Source organism: Camponotus floridanus, unplaced genomic scaffold, assembly GCF_003227725.1.
Source record: "Camponotus floridanus strain SB8 unplaced genomic scaffold, Cflo_v7.5 scaffold12, whole genome shotgun sequence".
NCBI classification, from domain to species: Eukaryota; Metazoa; Arthropoda; class Insecta; order Hymenoptera; family Formicidae; genus Camponotus; species Camponotus floridanus.
In genome coordinates, this window is record NW_020229237.1 from 3,361,815 (window position 1) to 3,384,906 (window position 23,092).

The following is a 23,092-nucleotide window of genomic DNA, read 5'->3' on the forward strand; positions in this document are numbered from 1 at the left end:
AGACGAAATTAAATTGATTTATCAAATTTTTTGACAGATCAATTAGACTGCAATAGCAACGCATGCGAAATTGAAGAAAGACACAATTGCATTAGACATGCAATGCACTTATAAAATCTCGTCGCGTATGGCTGGCTCAGGGACACGATTGGAAGTCAGAAGAAGCAACAGGTGAGGGATAAACTTGTCCCCAACCTTCGAGAGGTTTTATAATTAAAAAAAAGACCGAATAATGATGCAATCATAATAGAGGAAGATGCATTTAAACGGCTAAGTTAAATCGATTTAAACTTCATTTTAGAATAAGAGAGATTATGATTCGGATTTTTAAAGAATTCAACGCAAAAAATTCTAATAACTTTGCGTATTATTTTATTTGTTTAACATAAATTTATATTCATATTTAAACTGATATGATATGATATATTTAAATTGACGTGATATGATATGATATATTTAAATTGACGTGATATGCGAATGAAAAATATCTCAATAAGCAATATATTAATTAAGATATTAATGACTGAAAAATTAATTAATTTTCTTTCTTTTTCAAAAATTTTCAAAATACAAAACTACATGATTACAATTACGATACTTTTTTGACATGTACGTTATTGATAAAATAATATTGATAAGTGATTGTTAATTAAAAATTGCTAAAAAATAGTTACATATAACACTTTTCATTCTATATTATATCTTTTTATAGTAATATCAATAAGAAAATATTACCATGTTATTACTGTTTTGTAACATTATTATTATATTATTTCATTAGATATATATTATTCATAAGCAGGATATTTAAATATCTCAGCCAAAATAATTTAAATATCATCGCGCTAGAGGATGATGTCCAGTAATGGACGGCAGGATTGTCAAGAGTCAACGTATTGCCCTTCAACGAGGTTTTTCCGCCGCTGGCAAACTTCGTCAAGGCGAAGCTTGTATCCTGCCCAGCCTACGAGGAGGCCTACCATCGAAGGCTACTGCCCTACCACACTGCTGCAGTACTCTGGCATGGGACAGGATTTCTACCGGGGACGGACGCGGCCGCGCTTGGTTCTTGCAGTCGACTTCAAGACCGCGATGCGGCCGAGCTAACGGTGAAGAGACAAGTCTTCCATATTCGTGCTCGCGATTCGCGTCGGAAGTTCATCGCGGAGTGCATAATCGGATTTCCGTTTCCTCCTCTTCGTGTTATTTTTTCCATATTTTTTTCTTTCTTTTTTTTTTTAGCGGAATATGATCGATTCGTACACGTGAGCATCTGCATTCCGTGGATTCCTGTTATTACACCTACGATCCTGTCTTCTCCGAGGGCCGAAGATAAACGCCCGCGAGCGCTCAGGTGCATTCCTAACGAGGTGCGGCCGAACTTCCTCGTCGGTGCACCATGGCTAAGACTGCTCGCTCGTAGAGGACGACATAAGCAGCTATGAGTGAGTAGTGATTCTTTTTTAATAAAAGTTCTTGTCGTAGAAAGCATTTCGTACGACGTATTTACATTTGAATTCGCAACTTTATGTGGAGAGATATAAAATTGCTTAGAATTTTCTTCGCAAAACTCGTCATTTTCAAAAGTATTTTCATACAGTGAATTTAAAAAATTGTGCTGTGCTTATAATGTTAAACCACGAGATTTTTTTACGAGTACAATTTTAGAAAAGATTATTTTAAATAATTGAAGTATATATTGCGATAATGATATAAACGTTTCCTCATCGCACTTAATTTTATCAGAATCTTATACTATTTTTAAATAAGATGAGAATACGCAGCGAAGAATTATAAAAAATTCATCATCATTTATATCCCGAATTTTCTTGGCTCGTTAATAGTCACCTAACGGTATTATTAGTTTGCCCAAGAGAATTAAGTACCTCTCATCGAATTACCTCGAGGCATCGGACCAAATAAATTTGTAGAAGTAGTACAATTAAGTACAAAATGCTGAGTTTATCAGAAGAAAGGTTTCAAAATTATGCACAGTCATTATCAAGTTAAATTAAAAATATAAACACACACACACACACACACACACACACATATATATTTAGAAAAAATATCTTATTTAGAAAAAATAATTATTATCCTATTTAGAAAAAATAATAATTATCCTATTTAGAAAAAATAAAAATAATTTTTATCGTTTGCTTAAACAGTTCTTTTTCTAAAACGAAATTATTTATCCAAATGATAAGAATTTTTTGTTATAACATAAATCTTTTTCTCCCATTACTACATAATTTTCAAGTAGTTATGTTTTTTTTAAAGAATTTTCTAACTTATTTGTTCTCATACATGATAAATATGTCGAAAATTGGTCTGTTGAAAATCGAATCGACTTTCTTTTGCCTCTCAGCTATAAAAATATTCATTTATCCAACTTGTTTCACAAGCGCCAGCGTTATACTCTTTGTGAAGCTATAGCCACGTCGCGTGGCGGCGGACTCTTCGAAGGGTTAATGCACCTACGCGCGAATCTTACGGCTATCGTCTTCAACGTACACCGTCCGACCTTGAACCGCACTATAGATACACGATGTACTGGTACCTCCCATATCCAGCTAGGGATATCGAATAGTGTGCGTTACGCTCGAAAAACTCACGTTTTTTAAGCTTTTATAAATCGTAAAATAAAAAATCCTTTTAGAACAAAATAATTCATGCAAGTTACTAAAATATAAAATATATAGATCTCTGTCTCTCTCCTCTTTTGATCCTCAGAATGAAACAATGTAATTTTAATCTTATTGAAACGCCAAATACACTGTTATATATTTATAACTAAATTAAGCATCGTTGGTATATTTTTATATCAACCATGCTATTTAGAAATTGATGATATTTATAAATTACATAAAAATATATATTAATATATATATATATATATATATATATATATATATATATATATATAATATCTCTTGTTAAATACTAAACATTAAATCTTTTTTTTTTAAATAATTTAATGTACAAAATTTCTTGTCTAATCTGAAAATTAAAAGATTTAATCTACAAAAGAAATAAAAAAAGAATTATAATATTTGTAAAATACAGAATTCAAATATTATTATAAAAATAAGTTTTATATAAATTTGGAGTTAACTTTGTTCTTGCTTCTCAATTCTCTCTTCAACTTTGATCATTTAAAACGGATTGACAAAGTAGGGAAACAGTGGACAGATTGTAAATCATCAATCACAAACTTCAAAAAAATCATTGATTAAAGAATTACTTTGTGAATTACCTTGTATCGTGATAGATTAAAAAGTCGATAGCATAATTTATATGAAGCCACAGGAAACGCGCGGAATTTCTTAATGTTAAGGAATGAAGAATGATGCAGATTTGTTGCGATACTACTTTGCATAAATAGATGAAGCAATCCAAGTTTCGAAGAGAGAATTCACGCATTTTCATATCCGCTCGATCGACTAAGTGATCAGAAATGACATCGCATCCGCGCCTTTGGATGTGATATCAAAAGGAAACGAAGAGTGTAAAGTTTATACTCACGATAAAAAGAGCTACAAAAAAAGCGCGAAGATAGGAAGCGAGTAAAAATAAAAAAAGAATAAAAAATTAAGTAGCATTTCTCATGGATTTCATATATGCTTTGTCCGTTATTGCTAAATTATTACTGGAATCGTTTTGCGCGAGTAACAATGTTATGCAAGCATTGCGTAAGTAGATCGGAGAATGTTTTTTTATATAATGACATGTTGCGAATTGTAGGGATGGAAAATGTACATTCTCTCTGATAATTCTGATAACATTGCTCGTAATTAAAAAATTAAGCACAATTGATATATTACATTGTTCTCGTGATTTTTATATCAATTTTTGGGTATTTAATAAATGGAGCGTTTTGAATCAATTATGACTATTAATTATTTTAAAGTAGAACGTTCGATAAAGTTTAAAATAATCATGCAATTAATTATTTTAAGTAGAGAACGTTCAGTTAAATTTTAAATAATTTTGATACTTAATTACTTGAAAGTACGATCTCTCTTCATATTTAATTAATTATTAAATATATTCTGAAAAAAGTGATTTAGTAGTGATTTTGTAGAGAGTTCAAGAAGAACGAAAATCACAAAGTGCATAGAATATATTCAAGGAAATTATCGAAAGATCTTTATTCTAGCAAGCATTCGCGCGTACTCTTCCGTGAAATATATAATATACGTATTTTCTAATTTATGGGAATTATAGGACGTGACGTTATTGAAGCGTCTCGAACACTTTCGTTTTATAAATTCCATCGCGACTAAACACTTGAATTTTCGCGATAGTCCACTTCCGGTTCAACGCTCCGAGTGACTTTTGGGATCGCATGCGAGCGCAAGCAAAGCGTTAACCGTCACGGTCGGACTGACGAGAAAAATCAGGGCGTATGCTAAGCGCGCGTTCAGTCTGGCAACCATTACGGAGAAATTGCCGAGATTTACTCGCGAACCGGCCGACGAACATGATGGTGATGGTGCGGTGGTCCGTTTGTCCGCGAGTCGTGACCATCAGACCATGATGCTCTCCTGCCTCGATTCCTGCATCATCCCCCTTCCCCTTCATTACTTGCACTTCTACAGTCGCCGCGATCGCGAGACTCCCCTCAAGCGCATTAATCGAATTGTTCACGCACCACAGAAATATCTTATATCAGTCATCTTTTGTTGATGAAGATAAAAGAAGATTTCGAATGGGTTATATTAACATAATTAAAAATATTTTTATATTTGACTAATTTATGCCTGATTTAAGAAAGGATTAACAGATGATTAAAGGTTTTATATATTTATAAATTATGATTTTATATAAATATGTCACACATCATAAATCATCGTTTATAAGATCTTGAAAAGTATAATTGAAAGTATAATTAAACGTACATACTGAAAGTATGTACGTATAATATAAATTAAATCATAAATCATCAGAAGAAAACAGTTGTCGTTATCGCGAGAACTGTTGTCAACTCGCATTAGTACTTTTTAACGAGCCGCGGCACTTTTTTACACCAATTGCAATTAATGAGCTATTGTTTTGTACCTGCTACTTACGCGGTTAAGAATTGAATAACGCACGCTAGCTTTTTTCACGTCAGATTGCGACACTTTGATAATTCCGATTGATGCATTAGCGACGATTTAAATTAATGCGAGTCAAATACTTTGATTAATATCTCCAAATAATGTATATAAATGATGATAATCGAATGCTAGAAAAAATTTTGGATGACACGTAAAAAATTTTCAGCACTGATGCATATTCAAAGCAAAATTTTCCAAATGTATCTTGTTTATATGTAATTAATGAAGTCATAAAATCGAAATTATTAAAATAATTTTTAAGAACATAATAGAGAAATCTTTCTCGATTTTATTATTTAGGAAAATTATAAGATGATCAAAAAATCCTTGCAAAAGGACACTCAATAATTCCGGAATAGGTAATATGAGTGAGTGTACATTTGGTTTATGTTGTGTTTTATGATTGAGTGACAAGAGCCGGCTTTGCAATTGCGGTCTTCGTTAGTTTTATCCGCAAAGGAACCCTTCGAACAGACCAGCTGCAATCAGGCTTACATTTTAGAAAGGCACGTGCATCGGTAGACAGCACGATCGTGCCACGGTCATGTTTTTCGCATACTTCATTCCGCAGGAAACCGCAAAGAGTCGAACTGTTTAATGTAAAGTTCTTTGCGTAGGGATTTTTCTTCCCCATTGTAAAACAATAATTGAAGACGATAAACTCTTACTACTTCAATGAAATCTCTAAATGCGCGATTATTATATTACACTTATCATATTCTGCATTGTATAATATCATCGTTATTAATATTATATTATTATCATAGAATATTATCCTAAACATGATCGATAACAGCCGATCATCTCATCTGCATTAATCTTTATATCTATTTTCCATCCCATATAAAATGTGTTAGATAAAATAAAAATGTGCGACACGAATTGAGAAAAGTTGACGTCGGCGAGATTATTTCGAGATTATCTCCGTCAAGATTGTGCATGGAGACCCTCAGAATATAACCCAGTACGACCCACATCCCAGAGGCCGAGAGAAACTGAGTTAACGTCGCGGCTCTCATTTCCGGAACCACTTCTCGACTTCCGTCGCAGGCACCGTCGAGGAACCTGTCGCCCAATAAGTGTTCCGGTCACGAATCGATCGATATTTACCCGCCATCGCCCTCTCGAAATTTGATTTAGCAAATAAATTCCGTATAATATAATTGATTTTCGTTTCAATATTTCACACATCATATTTGAGATGTAAAAAAATATACAATGTTTCTTTCAGCTTATTTGAAAAAAGATTATTGTCATCGCAAAAAAAAAGTTTCCAAAAATGTTGAAGTTAACAAGAAGTATGTTCGATTATTTTAAAGCACCCAGTATAATACTGGGCACGCCGCACGCCTCGGAGACTTGAATGCCGGGTTAGAACCGATTCTGAGGCACAAATTCGCCGCATTTCCGTTCGCAAATGGAAAGATTTACTCTGTATCACGGCGGCGGCGGATTTCAAGACGGTAATTAATGGGTACAACCGATGTTAGCTTACGTTTCTTCGCTATTGTATTGCTCAGCCCATTTCAGTATTGTGCGACAGTTCTCACGGTACGCGATATAAAGTGAAGCGTCGCGTAACGCAATTCGGCGGGCGAAATCTTGTCCGTAAAACTGACAAAGTATGTGAAAAGGTGTTATTTATCTTTCTCGGTAAATTTACGCGAGGTCAATGGGGGAGTAGACTAGTTATTTTGCAAACTATCATTGTTAAAGAAATCGCAAATTACATATGCATTATTCATCTGAAATGTATCGTAGTTTCCTTCAAACGTAGATAAAGATCTTTCTCATGCAGATATTTGGTGAGCTTAGAGTTTAAAATTCTGAATTTTTAAATATTTCAATAAAATTCCTCAAGATTATGTTAAAACATAATTTGCATACGAGATTAACTGACAAATAAAACATTTGATTTTTTACACAAAGTTTGATTTGTCGAAATAAAAATTCGTTGAATATAAACTTATATTTTGTAAATAAAGTGCTGTCACACATATAAAAATTTATAAATTGGATTTTCCAAATAAACTCTCTTTCGAAATTTTCATATCGATTCTGATATAATTATCTAAAGTATGATGGCTTGTACGTTAATGTTTATTCATTATTGATATTACACAAGTCAGCCTTAATTATTGGCCAATGTCTCGATAAATCAACTATCCGCAATACATTATATTTTCAAGCTTCGCTGATCTTTGAGCACAATTTCATATGAAAATGGTATATTGTTGTCGCGAAATCGTCGAAAGACACCAAAATGTCGAAATTCCCAGGAAAGACGTTCTAGACGACAATGCTACACAAGGTAAGAGAGTGAGAGAAATAGCAAGACTTCACAGATGGAAACTATTCATATGTCGCTGCTTCTGTCGCCTGTGTCTGTGCGATTCGACGATTGTGAAATAAAGCAGTTCTTTAGAAACTCAAAACGTAAATATCATCCTATCAGAGACACATCTCTGTCTTACGAAAGCTTGCTATGAAATAATGAATCAAGACAACGTGTTACATGTTTCTAAACATAGTTGGACAGTAGTATTTCTGGCATTAATGTTTCTATAAAATTAAATAGCGGTGTTGTATTTTTTCACATAAATTATTATTATTATTATTATACGTATATCTTAATGTGTGTGTACATATATTAATTATTCTTCATTTTTCAAACTCAGAATTTTAAGAATTACAGAAAAACTCTGTACCTTCTTGGCTCTATTAATCATATGACAGCATTTTTATATAATTTTTATAATTTTTATTTTTATTTTTATACAAGGCAAAAGATTTTCATAATAATAATATATATTAATGTATACGTTTTTTCTCTTCATGTTAATTAATACGATTCAGCTTAATAGATCTCAAGTCTTCACATTTGAATTTCTGAGTCGAGTCATTAGAAAAATATTTCGCGGAAATACAAAGGCGACGAGAAAGCCAGCTGATTCTTCTTCTCTCGGGTCGATCGCGGAGGAAAAAGCGCGCGTCGAAGATGATCGAAAAGAGAGCATTAGAATGAAGACGGGCATTCTCGAGAGAAAAGCGAGCGTCGATCGAGCGCGGCCGGCCGTAACGCGATGATCATCGGGGTACGATGATCGATGGTTGAAGCTCTGATGCGATATGTTCCACCGAGCAGAACGAACCACCACATAACATGTCCCACTGCATCGTTTGCTCGAAGCTGCGTAATGCATGCGTATTTTTCTCTCGGTAATGAAACCCCTAATTCGTTTGCTCGCGATGGCACAATTGTTGCTTAGAGTACTTAGCTCCGAATTACTAAAATAAGCCACTTAGAGGTATTTCATAGTCTAAAAAATAGTTCCGCACTACTTTCGATTTACTACCATCGCGAGCAAACGTAATTAATCAATAGTCAGTGCATATTAATTATATTTAGCATTCATTATCGAGTCTGTCTTCAATCAAATTTCATGAATTACCGTTGCAATTTACCCATATTTATCCTATGTTAAGATTTATCATCAGCACAATTGATCCGGAACTATTTCTTCGAACGCTTTCGCTTTTTGCGCATAGAACAATTTGTGCGAAAAATAATCGCGATACTCTGTCTTCTTCCGAGTCGGAAGCCGTAAAATGTTAATGGCCGCGGTCGATAGCAATCAGCCATGATTTCGAGAGCAGATTGTTTTTTTTTTACGAGACGCTTGAAGAAAAGATATGTCTCACGTCTCTCGTTTTGTACACTTATTTGCAAATAAAATGTGCAAAGCTGCGGCGAATTCACCGCTAAATCGCGGAACGCGATCGAAGAAAAAGATGCCGATCGAATCGATAATAGAGTTCGAACTCACTATTTATCTAACGATTTAATGGACGGGGAGCAAATTATGTCACATCTAAAATATCGCGAATTTACGGAGCGAAAATGAAACATACGAATAATCTTTCATACGAATAATCTTTCAATTAATCGCCGAGAATATATACTTCGTAAAAATCGAAAACTTTTTATCGTATGCAGTCACATAATTGAAGTGTTTAGAATAAACAAAACTGCGAAGAATCAAAAATTCTATGTGAAAATCGTTCTAAAAATAAAATTACTTCCATTAAGATGCGTTGAAAGTTAAAAAGCCATAATAACTGTATTTCTTCTACATTATTTTGATGTGTAAATTGAATGCATATTAAGACTTAATATTAAGATTCAGTTTCGAAATTTATTGCTGATATAGAATATCTGCATATAAATTTTACATTCTTCAATTGGCATTAATTTAATACGACTTGCCAGGATCGTTAAAAAAATCTTACTTATTAAAATTTATTTGATAGCGACTGGATTATTTTGGAGCGATTTGCATTTGGTCCTGCTAAATGATCGACACGGTGCACTATTGACGAAGAAGCACGTGGTATAATCGCGATTCGCTCGAAGAAGCTCCTGGTTGTTCGCCGGTCCGTTGGCCACATATATGTATGTACGTCGTAAGAGATGGAGCAGGTAACAGTACTTAGATAGACGGTTGGCATACTGTGTCGACTGGTAGCACCGTTACAAGCATATGGAAAGTTCGGTGGGTCGTAAAGCAACCGCGACAGAATGCAAAATCCTCCGAAGAAGTATGAGAGAAGCATCGAGTATAAGAGAGCCAGGATGTTTCGAGTTAACGAAGTATTACATCTAAAATGAATAACCCGGCTCGATGTCGATCCGTAAGAGATCTTGCTTATATCCCTTTTTTATTTTCACTATTGTTGAATGTTATTTACATGCACGAGCTCTCGTTTAGTTTCGAGTTAAGATGTCTCTCTGTGAAGATAGATAGCAGATGGATTAAATAAAGACTGATCTGTTCGAGTGTTGCGCTAGTCTGGAGAGTGACTTGAGACCTTTAAAATGAACATGTAGCCTCTCGCGAATAGAAATGATAGGCGGAATAATGTCGCGACTTATCCGGGATCTTGTATGCATTTGTTGGTAAAACGCGAAAATACTATGCGAAGAAAGGCATGCTGGAAGGCGTGAAATGTTATTAACAGAATTCTATTCAAGTCGGCTCATGGAATTTCTGCGTCAACGAAGGATGCGTTGCTCGCAAATGTCAAACGATTCTAAATAACGATTCTAAATACGTTGTCTGAGAGAATTATGTACGCACGAGCTATTATTTGTAATTATAATTTTTAAGGATTTTATAGAATACAACTCATTAACTTTAACGTCATTTCAAATTAAGAATAATTAATGCTCCATCTTTTTCTGGCTACGAAAGTAAGAAGAGAATATTTATTAATTCTTAGTTTAATTAACATTTATAGAGAAACGGTTTATGTAGAAAATTTTATGTCCGCCTATGAGATCATTGCGATATTCATCGCCAGAAAATTAACGGCTGACACAGGGTTAATGCCATTTTATCAGCGCGTTTTCTTCTTCAGATGAAACGCTTTCAGCTTTCATAAGATAAAATACGAGTCGCAAGAGAAATGGTTGTAACGTTGCGTTTACGCACGATTGCATTAGAACAGATATAAAGGAGGCGTAGTATAGTACTTTCTCCATATTTGCTTAATTCAATGCGATTCCGCGATAACACCTTTAATAATTAGATGAACTGCATCTTAGAATCAATTTCGCACTTTCGCGTTTCGATATGCACTTTCTTATCCTTCGTATTTCTCGTATGTTTGTACATATGTGTATATCAGTGATCATAGCCACGTAGTGAAAAAAATTCAAACTATAACAAAGTTAAACAAATTTTTAAAATTGCCTTCTGATTGGTTCTCTTAAATGTCCATTTAAGTTTATATGTATTTTTAAATCCCATTGCAAAAACATATATAACTTTGAGCTAAGAAAATAATTTCAAAAAATGAGAGAAATTATTAGTTGAAAAAAGTATATTGTTAGATGAGTATTAATTGCAATTACTCTTTACTAAAATTCGCATATCTGTCATAAAATCTAAAACATTTTGAAATCTAGAACATTATATAGATTATAGATTGAACAATGACTAATTTCTGTCACTTCGTAGAGGAAAACACTGGCTTACAGATTGAAATTGCTCGCTATTTCGATTGTTTTAAAAGATACACATCGCATTGCAGAGAAAGCGTGCAATAATTCGATACAGAGAAAAATACAGTGTATTAATCGTGGGAACTGATCGTTTGTCTCGGGCCAAACATTGACACCTTCGCCATACACACATACACATAACCAATGATTACTATAATATATCGCAACATTCTAATCCATATCCCCGCATAAATCTTGGCCAATAATGTATCCGTCATGCAGAATAAGAGAAGAGAGAGGAGATATAGAAATATATAGAAAGAGGGAGAAAGATGGAGAATGAAAGAAACGGAAAGCCGAAAGGGAACGAAAGTGAAAGGATCAGATTCCTTCATGAATATATAGGTGCATGAGCTCGTTGTACACGTGCCTCCCGCACGCGTTTGCACGCGCCACGCCGGAAATGCCGGTTTATGAGAAACCATATTGATCCATAATCGTCGCCAATTGATTGAGAAGAAACATATTTTACTAAAAAATTGTGAGAAAATCTTTCGTGTATCTTTCTCCCATGCGTCGATAAATATTTCGCGAATAAGTTCTTTTGTATCCGAAGAGAGAGAAATTGAAATTTATAATTATTGCTAATAATTAAAATGATAGATAAGACAATTAATAAAAATTCTATTTTAAAATTGATATAATTATAAATATCACAAATAAAAATAAGTATAAATGCTGGGGCACAAAATTTTAGAACTCGATTTTCGAGCTGGATAAAATTCTCGTACATAGATTAATATATGTAGTTGATTTTAAGTTTCTTATTAATTAATTGACATTGAAAAGATGAAAATAATTGAAATTATCACGTAATTCTTTCCCCATAATTTGACCTGCTTCCTCTCCTTTAATCTGTTTGATTGACTTGCTTAACACGATAACCGAGGACAATGCTCGCCCTTGCCAAGCTTCTTGTGTTGCGTTTCCCTACGATTTCTCTTTACAAACGATCGCATTCTTCGGTGAAAGGTTATTCAATCAACAGGTCTCACCTGACCGGTGAATGTCGTAACACCATATTATGATCACCGACAGGTTCTCCAGGGACAGCTACGAGTACTCTTTTACCAATGACTAATCATACTATCACGCAAAGAAGAAGCATCACCATTTAGGGAGTTCTGATCCGTTAGTTCAATATTCATGAAATTAATTATTTTGGTACGAAAAAATAACATTTTCGTAGACTATATATGTTCGATAATATAATATTTTTAACGTATTTTCTAAGAAGAAAAAACTATTACGAAATTTTTTTAATTGCATAATTATTCTTTAAAAATATTTTCGTTTTTATATTTTATCACATATTTTTCGCATACATATCGTTATTCAAAAATAATAATCTTATTTTATTCTTGATAGAAAAATTAGTATCATAAGTCTCGATTCATCCAGATTATCAGTCGATTTGGCATAGTCAAGGTCTCTTACAAGATACATACCAGTAATTCCGTATTGTTACAGTCTGATAATCTTTTTGTCGATGCACGTGCATGAAATTCAGTCAATCTTTTAAGGATGACAATAGGTTTATAATACGGTTGGATGGAAGACTTTCCCAAAAAAATACAATCTCTTTTTAATTAACTGCATTATTATTTGCTAAAAAGTATTCTCTAATTCATAAAGTAAATAAAAGTCAATAAAATCTATATCTATGAAAATATTTTTGGAGACTATTGATGATGAAACATTTGGATTGTCATGATCATCACTGAAAAAAATCAAATAAGAAAACTGTTTTATTTTTTGCTGATAGCATCGTACGTAAGGTCACTAGCATCAGGAAGTGGAAAATGATCATTCAGTCATACTCTAATAACGTTTCTAGCGATTACCGATTACTAGCGTGGTAGAAGCACTAATTGAACCCCTTACGATTTAATTATTTCAGCGGCTTGATCACGTAATTAGGCGATACTCTCAAGATTATTTCCAGAATGTTAAAAACGAGTGCATTGTACGCGCGTGCGTGCGTGCAATGTGCGTATATATATATCGTTAACACATTAAATTAAAAGCATGTTCCAATAATTTCACAATTTAGTCATAAAATTAAAATTACATATGTAATGCTAAATTTATTACAGGAATATTCCTTAATTACTTCATTACTCTTTCTTTTCGACTTATGGTTAATCTCGAATTTAAACGAAAGAATCTACTAACATAAGTTTAGATTTAACCGGAAACTTGTCAGAATCGCTTCTCAGTTCCGTAATATATATACATATTAAGATAAATTTTATATGCATTTTTTCACGCGAATCATTCGTTATAATGAATAATGATTATTAACGAGTTCCGTGCTTTATAGTTAACGATAAAATAAAGTGCGCTGCGCTAACTAGCAGCGTGCTCCCATTGCCAAGTGTTCCGAGATTCAGCCCCGTAACGATGACCAGTTTAATTAATTCATTACACGCACTCGCGCGTTTTCAGTCACTCATTTTTTTAGTAAATACGGAAATCCAAATCACCCATTGCGCTCTGAAAATTCCATAGAAGATCGCTACAAGCGTAGAATTTTCATACGAATCACATGTCATTGAAGTCTCTCATTGAAGAATTTTAATTTTAATTGTAATCATCAAATTCTGAGTAAATTACATGTAAAAATAATAATACATATGTGCAAAATAATATATTATGTCAATATTCTATGTCATATATAATAAAACAACAATCTTTATCACATATTAAGAAAAATCCAATTAAATCTGTAACAAAGAATATAAAAATAAAAAATGAAAAGGATCTTACTATTTGATTATTCAAATTAGAAAAAAAGCACAATAAATTAATCATATGAAGATTTACATTCGGAATGCAAAATATATTACAGTGTAAAGAATATTGAATAATCTTCCTGCTTTACATATAATAGGTTTTAACTCAGAGTTTTGCCATTATTTTATTCCAGGTAAGAATTATGCAGAATTTAAATTCCACAATTATAAAAATGTTACGCAAGATATCTCTCAAATAATAAAGAGAATAACAGGATGAATTATGTAATTAATGAATCAGTTCGCACTGGCATTCTGCGTTCACAATAGTCTGCTTTCAAAGTGAGAGAGTTTTATTTATTTTTAAATAAAAGTTACATCCTCTGGGAATTTAAATCTCAAATATTCTTTGCTTTATCCCCACAAGTATAATGATACATATTTTACTCATCGGTTTTATTGATCTCATAATATTTTCCCATGCCGGGAGGCTCGCCGAGTCATTTTTTTCACGAAGCGGAGGAAGGAAATGAGCGCGATATCCTCGTTTATCGGAAAAGAGCACGTTTACATATTTGCGCGGAAACAATCAGATCGTGAGTGAAAGGTCCGCATGTTGTTCCTTTCGTCGGCCTCGAACGTTGGGAATGCACATTATAATCGCATACTGGCGATGTAGGTGATTCCGCTATCACGAACCCTTTGTAATCCGGAAGTCTCGGAATATCGCAGTGGCGAGCGCGAAAAACGTGAAAGGTGAGCTAGATTTTCACAGATTTTACGCCTGCCCATAATATAGTCGCACGCGAACGCAATGGCAAGTCGATCCCGTGAGATACAAAGAAATCTATCCGCTAATTACACGAGACTCGTGTAATTAAAACTGGGCTAAATAGTTTCGCGTATTTAGGTAGGTGTTCTCATCGTGTAAAGAAAAAGTTTGCGAGCAACGACAATTGAAATCTGAGAGAGAAAATTAGATTTGTAAATTTTATTCACGTAAAATTATTAGAGAGAAAATGAATTCTCTGTTTACTATAATATATTCGCGCTTCGTCCTTCATAAATATTCTTGACACCTACGCTGTCTCTCGCAATATTATCAGCCTTGACACATCATCGGCTTCTCCTGCAAAATTATCTTTTCGAAATGTTTGCGCGTAGCGCCTGTTTCATGTCAATTCTTCCCAGTCGAGTGCTGAATATGGAAAGCATTTTCAAATTCCTTCTCGATCGCTCGAGCAATTAACATCGCGAACACGCGATGTTTCTTCCGTTCGACAATCGAATGATACGCTTTATGTTGAAGACTCAACCTACTTTGCTCCCACCTGTCCACGATTATGAATTGCATCGCTGCAATCATGCCGCGCATGATGCACGATACGCGTTCGCGGGAATTCGTGCGAGATGTGGGCGTGTTAACATGACCAAACTCGTGAGACCGGGAAAAGCTCGGAAAGTCCGGCTGCAATGCTGTGGGATGTTGAAACGGAAATGCGGCGCAACGCGTACTGGTAAACAGTCATTATGCACATAATGCGTGCATGGTGCATCGACCCATCGAGAAAAACAATGTGAAAAAAAAATTCATTCTCCGATAAGAAAAATCAATTTCGGTTAATATACACTTGGGATAATCGGGACATTAGAAATAATTAATAAATATTTCATAAATTATAGAGAGAGGGAGAGATATAAATGTACATCTCTTACTTAATTTTTTCGAAATATTGTTTTACAGAATAGAAAGAGATAGTAAAGGAGATTCTTGTTTCATTAAAAAATTTTATCATGAATATATAAATTATTTTTAAAGAAATTATAAAAGCGCTCTGACTATCGAAAGGTTATTAGGCCAGTTGGCAATATGCGGTTGCGAGACTTAAACGATAGCCATGGAAAATCGTGGCATGTAAAAAAAGTCGGCGTGACCAGCACAAGTACGTCTCGTTGAACGAACCCAAGTCCATAGAACGAACCCGTTACGAGTCAACGGCCGGAATGTTACGCGCGAATGTTACGTGTCTTCGGCCCAGTCTCGCTATCGATAGCCACGCACCTTACGGTGCACGAATTCCTGTGGGTTTTGATCGTCACAGCTCGTCATTTGATATTCCAGCTGATGTCTCGATTAAAGTTTACTGTGTTCATCTAGTCGAAAATTTATTTCTCAAGATCATTACTACTAGTTCGACTTAAAAGTCTGAAAATCGAAAACAAGTTGCATTACGCGAAGAGAAATTACATCTATTTATAAATTTAATTAGAAGATCAAAACGAATAAATGTTAAATCTCTTTATCTGACTTACCCAAACCTGTGTCTACTACAAGAGATAATTGCATAATTATTATTACGTAATTACGTATTAATTATTATGTAATTATATTACACGCTCTAACTTATCGCTAAGAAATTGAACTGTTTAATTTTTTAGAAATTTAATTACACTTTCGAATCAAAATTTAATGATCGATTTCGATAACACTAAACATTCTTTACTTTTTAAATTTTATATTAATACATAAATATCAAAATTCTTTTTTATATTTGTGTAAAATAAATTAAAACTATTCTGTGTAGTTTCAAATTTAGAAAAATTTATCTCAGATAACAAATAATATTCGCGCATCAAAGTGTTAAATGCCTTTCGATACCGATACAGCGTGAAGTATCATAGCGATTTCTCTTCTCGCAGGTTGTGAAGCTTCATTCTCGCACGATCTAATGAATAATGTCTTTCACTTGTATATATGGAGAGAAATGGATCATGCGTGTCATTACCGTGACGATTGACCGTGTATGGCATGACAAATTCACAAGGAAAACACAATGCCTTTTAAGAAATCTAACTATTTTATACAATTTCGCGACTGCACAAATAAGTTAACTTATGATTAGAAACAAAATATAATGTTTACGCCAAATGTTTGATAAATGAAGACGAAAGATTTTCCGTTAACATTACGTGAAATTTTGCACGGGTTCGAAGTTAAATAGAACGTTACGAGAAAAAAATAAAACACGGAATCGCATGCTCCGTTTCTTCGGATGCATAGACAAGACGAAAGGGGGAATAAGAGAATATGCTGCCGACAATGAGCGAGAATGGCCGGATGGTATTTTGCGTTTGTGAAATGGCCTGTCCCAAGGCTCCACGAAGGGAGGCGCGAAAGGCATTATAATGAAAAGCGACATAATTGCGAGAATGCACAAGCCGAGTTGCGACACGTTTCGAAATCACACGTGTACTCACGCGCGCCCAAAGGAATTGACGCTTTCTCTAATTGTAAGAGGATGCGCTCCCTGCATCTATCTGCGTTATGACATGTGTTATAATGACATCCATGCTATTTGCAGAGTTTTAGTCGTGTAAAAATTTAAAAACAAATGTAACCTTTCATAAATTATTAAAATTCGATTTTTTTCGATAATCTTTTTGTTTCCGTCTGTCGATTTTCATTTTCATTTTCTTTCTCATATTTTATAAATCATTTTGTTTCATCAAAACATTTTTATAGACACACTGTAACGTGTGTATTAAGAAATTAATTTAAAACCTCATTTTTATTCAACATCTTTTTATATTTATTCGTTTAAGTCTCTCTTTTGAGGGTAAAAAACAAATTTCGTTCAGTATAATTGCTTTTAAGATTTTTATAAATGTTTCGTATTTACGAAAGTTAAATAAAAATACCTATATTTGTCAGTTTATTTATTTTATAAGATTTATTAATTACGAGATATTTTTTTCGTTCTTGTTGTTTCATTGTTTATATCTCAACTTTCAGATGCAATTCCGAAGGAGTTACTGCTGCTGCTGGCCAGTGCGCTCGTCGCCGCGGCGACGACATCCGCCTGTCCGTGGGCGCAACACGTGGTGGACCTCGAGAACTCGTGCATCTGCGACTACAATCTGGCTGGCGAGCTCTCGGTGCAGTGCGACATCGTCGATTATGAGCAATTGTTGTCGACGATGCGACGTTATGCCACCAAAACGTCGATCGATCTCTTCTATATCAACAACAGTACGATCGGTGTCTTGAGGAACGACTCGTTCGTCAACTTGAGAATTCACAACATGCAGTTGTCCGGTTGTCGCATCAAGAGCATCGAGCCGGAGGCTTTTAAAGGCCAGGAATACTACATGAGAAGTCTGAATCTCAAGGATAACGAGCTCACGGAAATTCCGACTGCCACTTTGAAGACTTTGAAGAATCTCACCGTGCTCGACCTCTCAATGAACAAGATCACGAGGGTCAACGATAATACCTTCGTCGGTACCAAACTGGCCACGCTGAAGCTCTCCGACAACGAAATCACTCTCGCTCCGGGAGCGTTTCGTGGTCTAGAGAGGACGCTGAAGAATCTTAATCTCAAGGGGACGCGACAGAAGAAAGTGCCAGAGGCTCTCAGAGGCTTGAAAAATCTGCATTTTCTCGATCTATCGCAAAACAGTATACGCGAGCTTCCTGGCCCATCTGGAACCAAAGTTTTCGATGGTCTCGATTTTCTCACGGGGTTAAACCTCGAGAGAAATCTGATTCAAAGTATCGGTTCGGACGCGTTTTACGGCATCAGGAACAATCTGAGTTCCCTGAGCCTACTGAACAATCTCATTCCGGATTTCCCTACAGCAGCTATTAACAGCGTTCACGACTTGAAAGTAAGTAATAAAAAATTGTGAAAAATCGTAAAATTCGGGTTTTTAACTTTAAAAAAATACAAATTATTTAAATTCGAAAAAAATTATAAATCAATAAGACTTCTCTAATAGGTTCAAAAGTATAAAAAATGGTTAGCATTAGTTTTCTCAATTATTATTTTCTCGACTTATGTACTATTATACTTCTTAGTATACTTCTTATGTACTAGTATACTTCTTTTTAGGGATAGTAACCTCTTGTACTTTTTTTTTCGACGGGAGAGATATTGTTTCCTACGAAATGATTATTATTCTCCAGGTGCTAGATATCGGATTCAATTTGATCACCGAACTACCGGTCAACGCCTTTCAAGGGAATCCGTCAATCACGCTGCTGGCGATCGATGGCAACCCGTTGTCCACGGTACCGGAAGAGGCGCTCGCTCAACTAAACGGTACCCTGCGCGGCCTAAGTCTGGGTGGACGATTCCTCGTTTGTGACTGTCGATTACGATGGATCATCGATTGGATTAAAACGCGAGATCTACAGGTTACCAGTCGCGAACGCAAGCCGCAGTTCTGTGGTAGTCCGCAACGTTTGCAAGACAGAAACTTCTACAATATTGATCCTAATGGTAAATCCTACGAAATTTGACAGATTTTCTAAAATCTCGAAAACTTAATTTTTCTCTAAGTCTCTCTCTAAGGATTAATAAAATTTAATTCTTTTAATTTACACAATTAGCTTAAAATATAACGAAAACTATAATTTTCCCTTTTCGTTTGGAAAATTAATTAATTCAAGAAGAAAATTTGCAATATTTCTAATTTAGAATTTTCAATTCTCTTAATATATAGAAAATAAAATTGTTCCGACTTTAAAATTAACTTTGACTTATACATATAAGTAATGTTATACAAAGCGGTAAGCTGACTATAGAGAATTAATATTCAACGTTGAAAAATATTACATGTATTTGAAAGATTATAAAAATCAATTGTTGACAGACATGAATTGCGAGCGACTACCGGAGATAATCGGAATCGGAACGGTGGAGAGTGTGGATACCAAAGAGCCAACGGAAACGATAGCTGATGGAGATGTCAATAGTCATCTTCCAACCATTCGATCTACAATTTCCACGACCGAGTTAATCACCAGCACATTGTCTACGACCACGGCACAGACGATATTATCGTCGACTGAGCAGAAAAGAACAGTACCACCCACAACTTTCGTCTCGACGACTCGATCGACTGCTGCGCGAACCGGAAACGTCGTGGTCGTGAGAACTACTCCGTCGCCGCCGAAACAACTGCAGGAACAGATGCAACAACATCAACCGAGACCGCCATTGGTCTTAGGATCGCCGTTGTACAAATCGAAATCGAATGAAAAGGATATAATTGTTAAGGATGTGCTCAGACAAGACAACGCGGTTATCATATATTGGGATACTGAAGCGACCAACATTTTGGGCTTTAGAGTGATCTATCGGTTGTTCGGAGATAATAGTTTCAAACAGGCACCGCCGCTTGAAGCCAGCGAACGAGAATTCAAGATCAAGAATGTGCCCTCGCAGGTAGAAAAAATATTTTATTACAAAAAATTTGATATTCAAAGAAATATAATGAATTGGTGATAAAAAATAGAGAAAAAGTGAAATAGTAGTCTCTTGACTAAAAGAAAAATTTCACCTATATTTTAATTTATTCTAATAATTCTCTTAAGAGTATTTAAACGCGACTATTTTGAATATATAAAATATCAAATATATAATATATAAATATGCTATATATAAATACTATATATTACATGATATTAATTATACACAATCTTAATAAAGTGATATAATTACACATAGTCTTAGTGAAGTGAATGCTAAATAAATAATGACAAAACGAAAGCTGCTAGACGTTCACGAATTAAAAAACACATCAAGTTAAAAAAAATTTCGTTAATTTAAATTTAAAAAGAATATAAAGCTTCACAATAAATATTATAACATATCATTTATAATAATATTATAATATATTATAATGTAATATATTATATTTTTAATTTGCTGTGTAATTTGACTCTTGATTCAAATCATAATTCATTTAGAGTATGAAATTTCTATCCAAATTATTTTCAATCTCGCAGGAATGTATCGTGGTTTGCGTCGTCTCATTGGAGGAGACTAACATCACACCGGCGAACGTGCCGTATAATCAGTGCCGTGAGGTCAGAACGGAAAACTCACCGACCTCGAACATGGACAAGATTACAATCGCCGCGAGCGCGGCGATCTGCGCCACGATCGTCGTCGCGGTGATCATCTTCGTGGTGGCGAATCGACGCCGCGCCCGCAAGCTACATACTCTGCACAGCATCGATCAGACGAAGATGGGTGGTCCCATCGCCGGTCTGCCGGTCAATTGTTGCTCAAACGTGGGTCCAACGCCCAGTCCTGGCGGACCCTTGTCGTCAATGGCTACCCTAAGTGCTTACAACGCTCAGAAAGAGTGGGACCAAGTGTCGGCCTATAGTAACAGAAGCATACCGCGACCAAGGATCTTTCCCATAGATCGACAAGGTAAATCGTTGTCTTTTTTTTTTTTGTTATTTTTCAATATTTGTCGATTCATATAATTCATAGTTTCCTCCTTACTTCTTTTTAATTTTAATTTTTACAAGTCATATTTATTTGTTGATCCTTCCTTTAAGATAAAAATATAAGTAGGTAAATACTTTTGCGTGATAGTATAAATTGCCATTGTCTAGCTTGCAAAGTGTAAATTACGCAAATGGATTTCAGGATCGATCACCAGAGCGTCCTGTATCGACGATGTGCGCTCTCAGATCGGACACTATAGCGGCAAAGTGTCCGCCCGGTCGATCGCCGACGGCCAGTCCCAGCACAGTTTCTCCAATAACTCCTCGCGGTACTTCACTAACACCACGTTGGCCTCCAATCTCGTCAACACGAGACCAGGTCGATTTACTATCATTCTGTTCTTGCACTTGGTCCCGCATAATAATTATCAGCGTTTTTTAATCTTCGAGTCTTCCATATTGACGTATTTTCATTTCTTTTTTCAGAATTACGACAATCACGTCAATCGCTGGCGGCTGCTTCGGACCGGATGTCGCGGTCAAACTTTTCCGGCAACCACCTCCCGCCACACTCGTCGGCCAGGCGGCAACGACCACGATCGCGTAATCGCAATCTCGAGTCAAATCCGCCACGACCCAGTAGCCGGTACAGCTTGGCAGACTCTACACATACTCTCAACAATTATGATGAGAACAATTGGACCGATCACGACATGGACATCTACATGGCGCGCAATCCAACTACGAGGGGCGGCCTCGTGCCGCTTTAAAATTCAGTGGCCTCAACATCTCATTCATTTTTGCTCAAGCGTGTTCAAATAGAGTATCCAATCTTTATAACAGATTGTGCTTCTCGCTCTTGCGATTCGCTTTTGAACTGAGTCAATGTCGAGTGTAATCAAGTTAATTTTGACAATAGTCTTGACAATCTCAAAGTCTAATCTCAAAGAAAGAAAATCTTGAATAAGTCGAGTATAATCCAGATAATAGTTTCAATTCAAGAGAAAAATTCTCGAATGCATCGAGTACCTTATTTTGGAAAATATTCGTCACAAGATTCATATGATTAAGTTTAACTTTCTCAGAGATCTGATCAGTGTGATAAAAAAAATAATTCTCCGGCACATTCGTAACTTACCAGCTTCGATCGTGATCGATGCTAACATGCGGCAGGCATTAACGTGTATTATTTGTGCAAATACGTGCAATTAGGAAGAATGGCGAGTATTAGATAGAGAAGCGGTTTTAGATAAGTTTTAAGTATGTCCTAGTTTTAAGTTTTATATAGGAGAATACTCTTAATTACCAAATCGTTGAAACAAACAAGCCGAGAGTATATTTTTCGGTTTGCTTGAATGCACAATTTTTAGATTCTTATCGTGACGCGATGCTCTTTGCCTTTGCGATTCAAAGACTGTAATCGAAGTATCCGTCTGTAAAGAAAAGCGCTACCGCGACCAAACTGACATATCGTGAAAACTCGACGTTTTTTAATGTCTCTGAACAAGAGGAAAAACGGGAGAAACACAAAATGAGAGACTTATAAAGTTCTCCGCAAAGTTTACCTTTTATAACAGTGTATTCGCACGTGTACTCGTATGTGCGCGCATCGATGATGAGGATGACTCGTCCGGCGTATTAATAACGAATAAAGAAATTACTTCACTACTCACCCCGGAATCAGGATACTTCTCTCCCAGCGGAATCTGATTTCCTGCACGAACTCATGCCAGAGCTGAGCCAGGGCTGTCGCACCGCCGAGATTGTGTGTGCAATGCGCTGCGACTACCGACAAACGCCACACCAAGCTGTCCATTGTGCAGGTCTTTACGCCCTTCCACTGATCGTCCTCCACATTACATGTGATGTCATTATAGGGAAACTTCTGCAAAGTTTTTTAATCTGCGGTTATTAATTGTGTTTATATATATATGATTTTTTAATG

At 35.3% G+C, this 23,092-nt stretch overlaps 2 protein-coding genes across 3 annotated transcripts in view; one reads left to right on the forward strand and one right to left on the reverse strand.

Annotated features, from left to right (window-relative positions):
- Positions 1 to 23,092, reverse strand: part of LOC105259090 (rab3 GTPase-activating protein catalytic subunit) — a 28,673-nt gene that overhangs the window by 3,327 nt on the left and 2,254 nt on the right. For both annotated transcript variants that reach the window (XM_011270827.2, XM_011270829.2), the window contains exon 6: positions 22,821 to 23,032. In XM_011270827.2, coding sequence (XP_011269129.1) covers positions 22,821 to 23,032 — 212 coding nt within the window. The remainder of the gene's footprint in view (positions 1 to 22,820; positions 23,033 to 23,092) is intronic.
- LOC105259089 (vasorin) lies at positions 1,243 to 22,827 on the forward strand. Its single transcript, XM_011270825.3, has 7 exons — positions 1,243 to 1,445; positions 17,695 to 18,569; positions 18,868 to 19,183; positions 19,557 to 20,131; positions 20,695 to 21,127; positions 21,350 to 21,526; positions 21,634 to 22,827. Exons 1-7 carry the CDS (start codon positions 1,442 to 1,444, stop codon positions 21,915 to 21,917), a joined length of 2,664 nt encoding a protein of 887 aa, XP_011269127.1. The 5' UTR covers positions 1,243 to 1,441; the 3' UTR covers positions 21,918 to 22,827.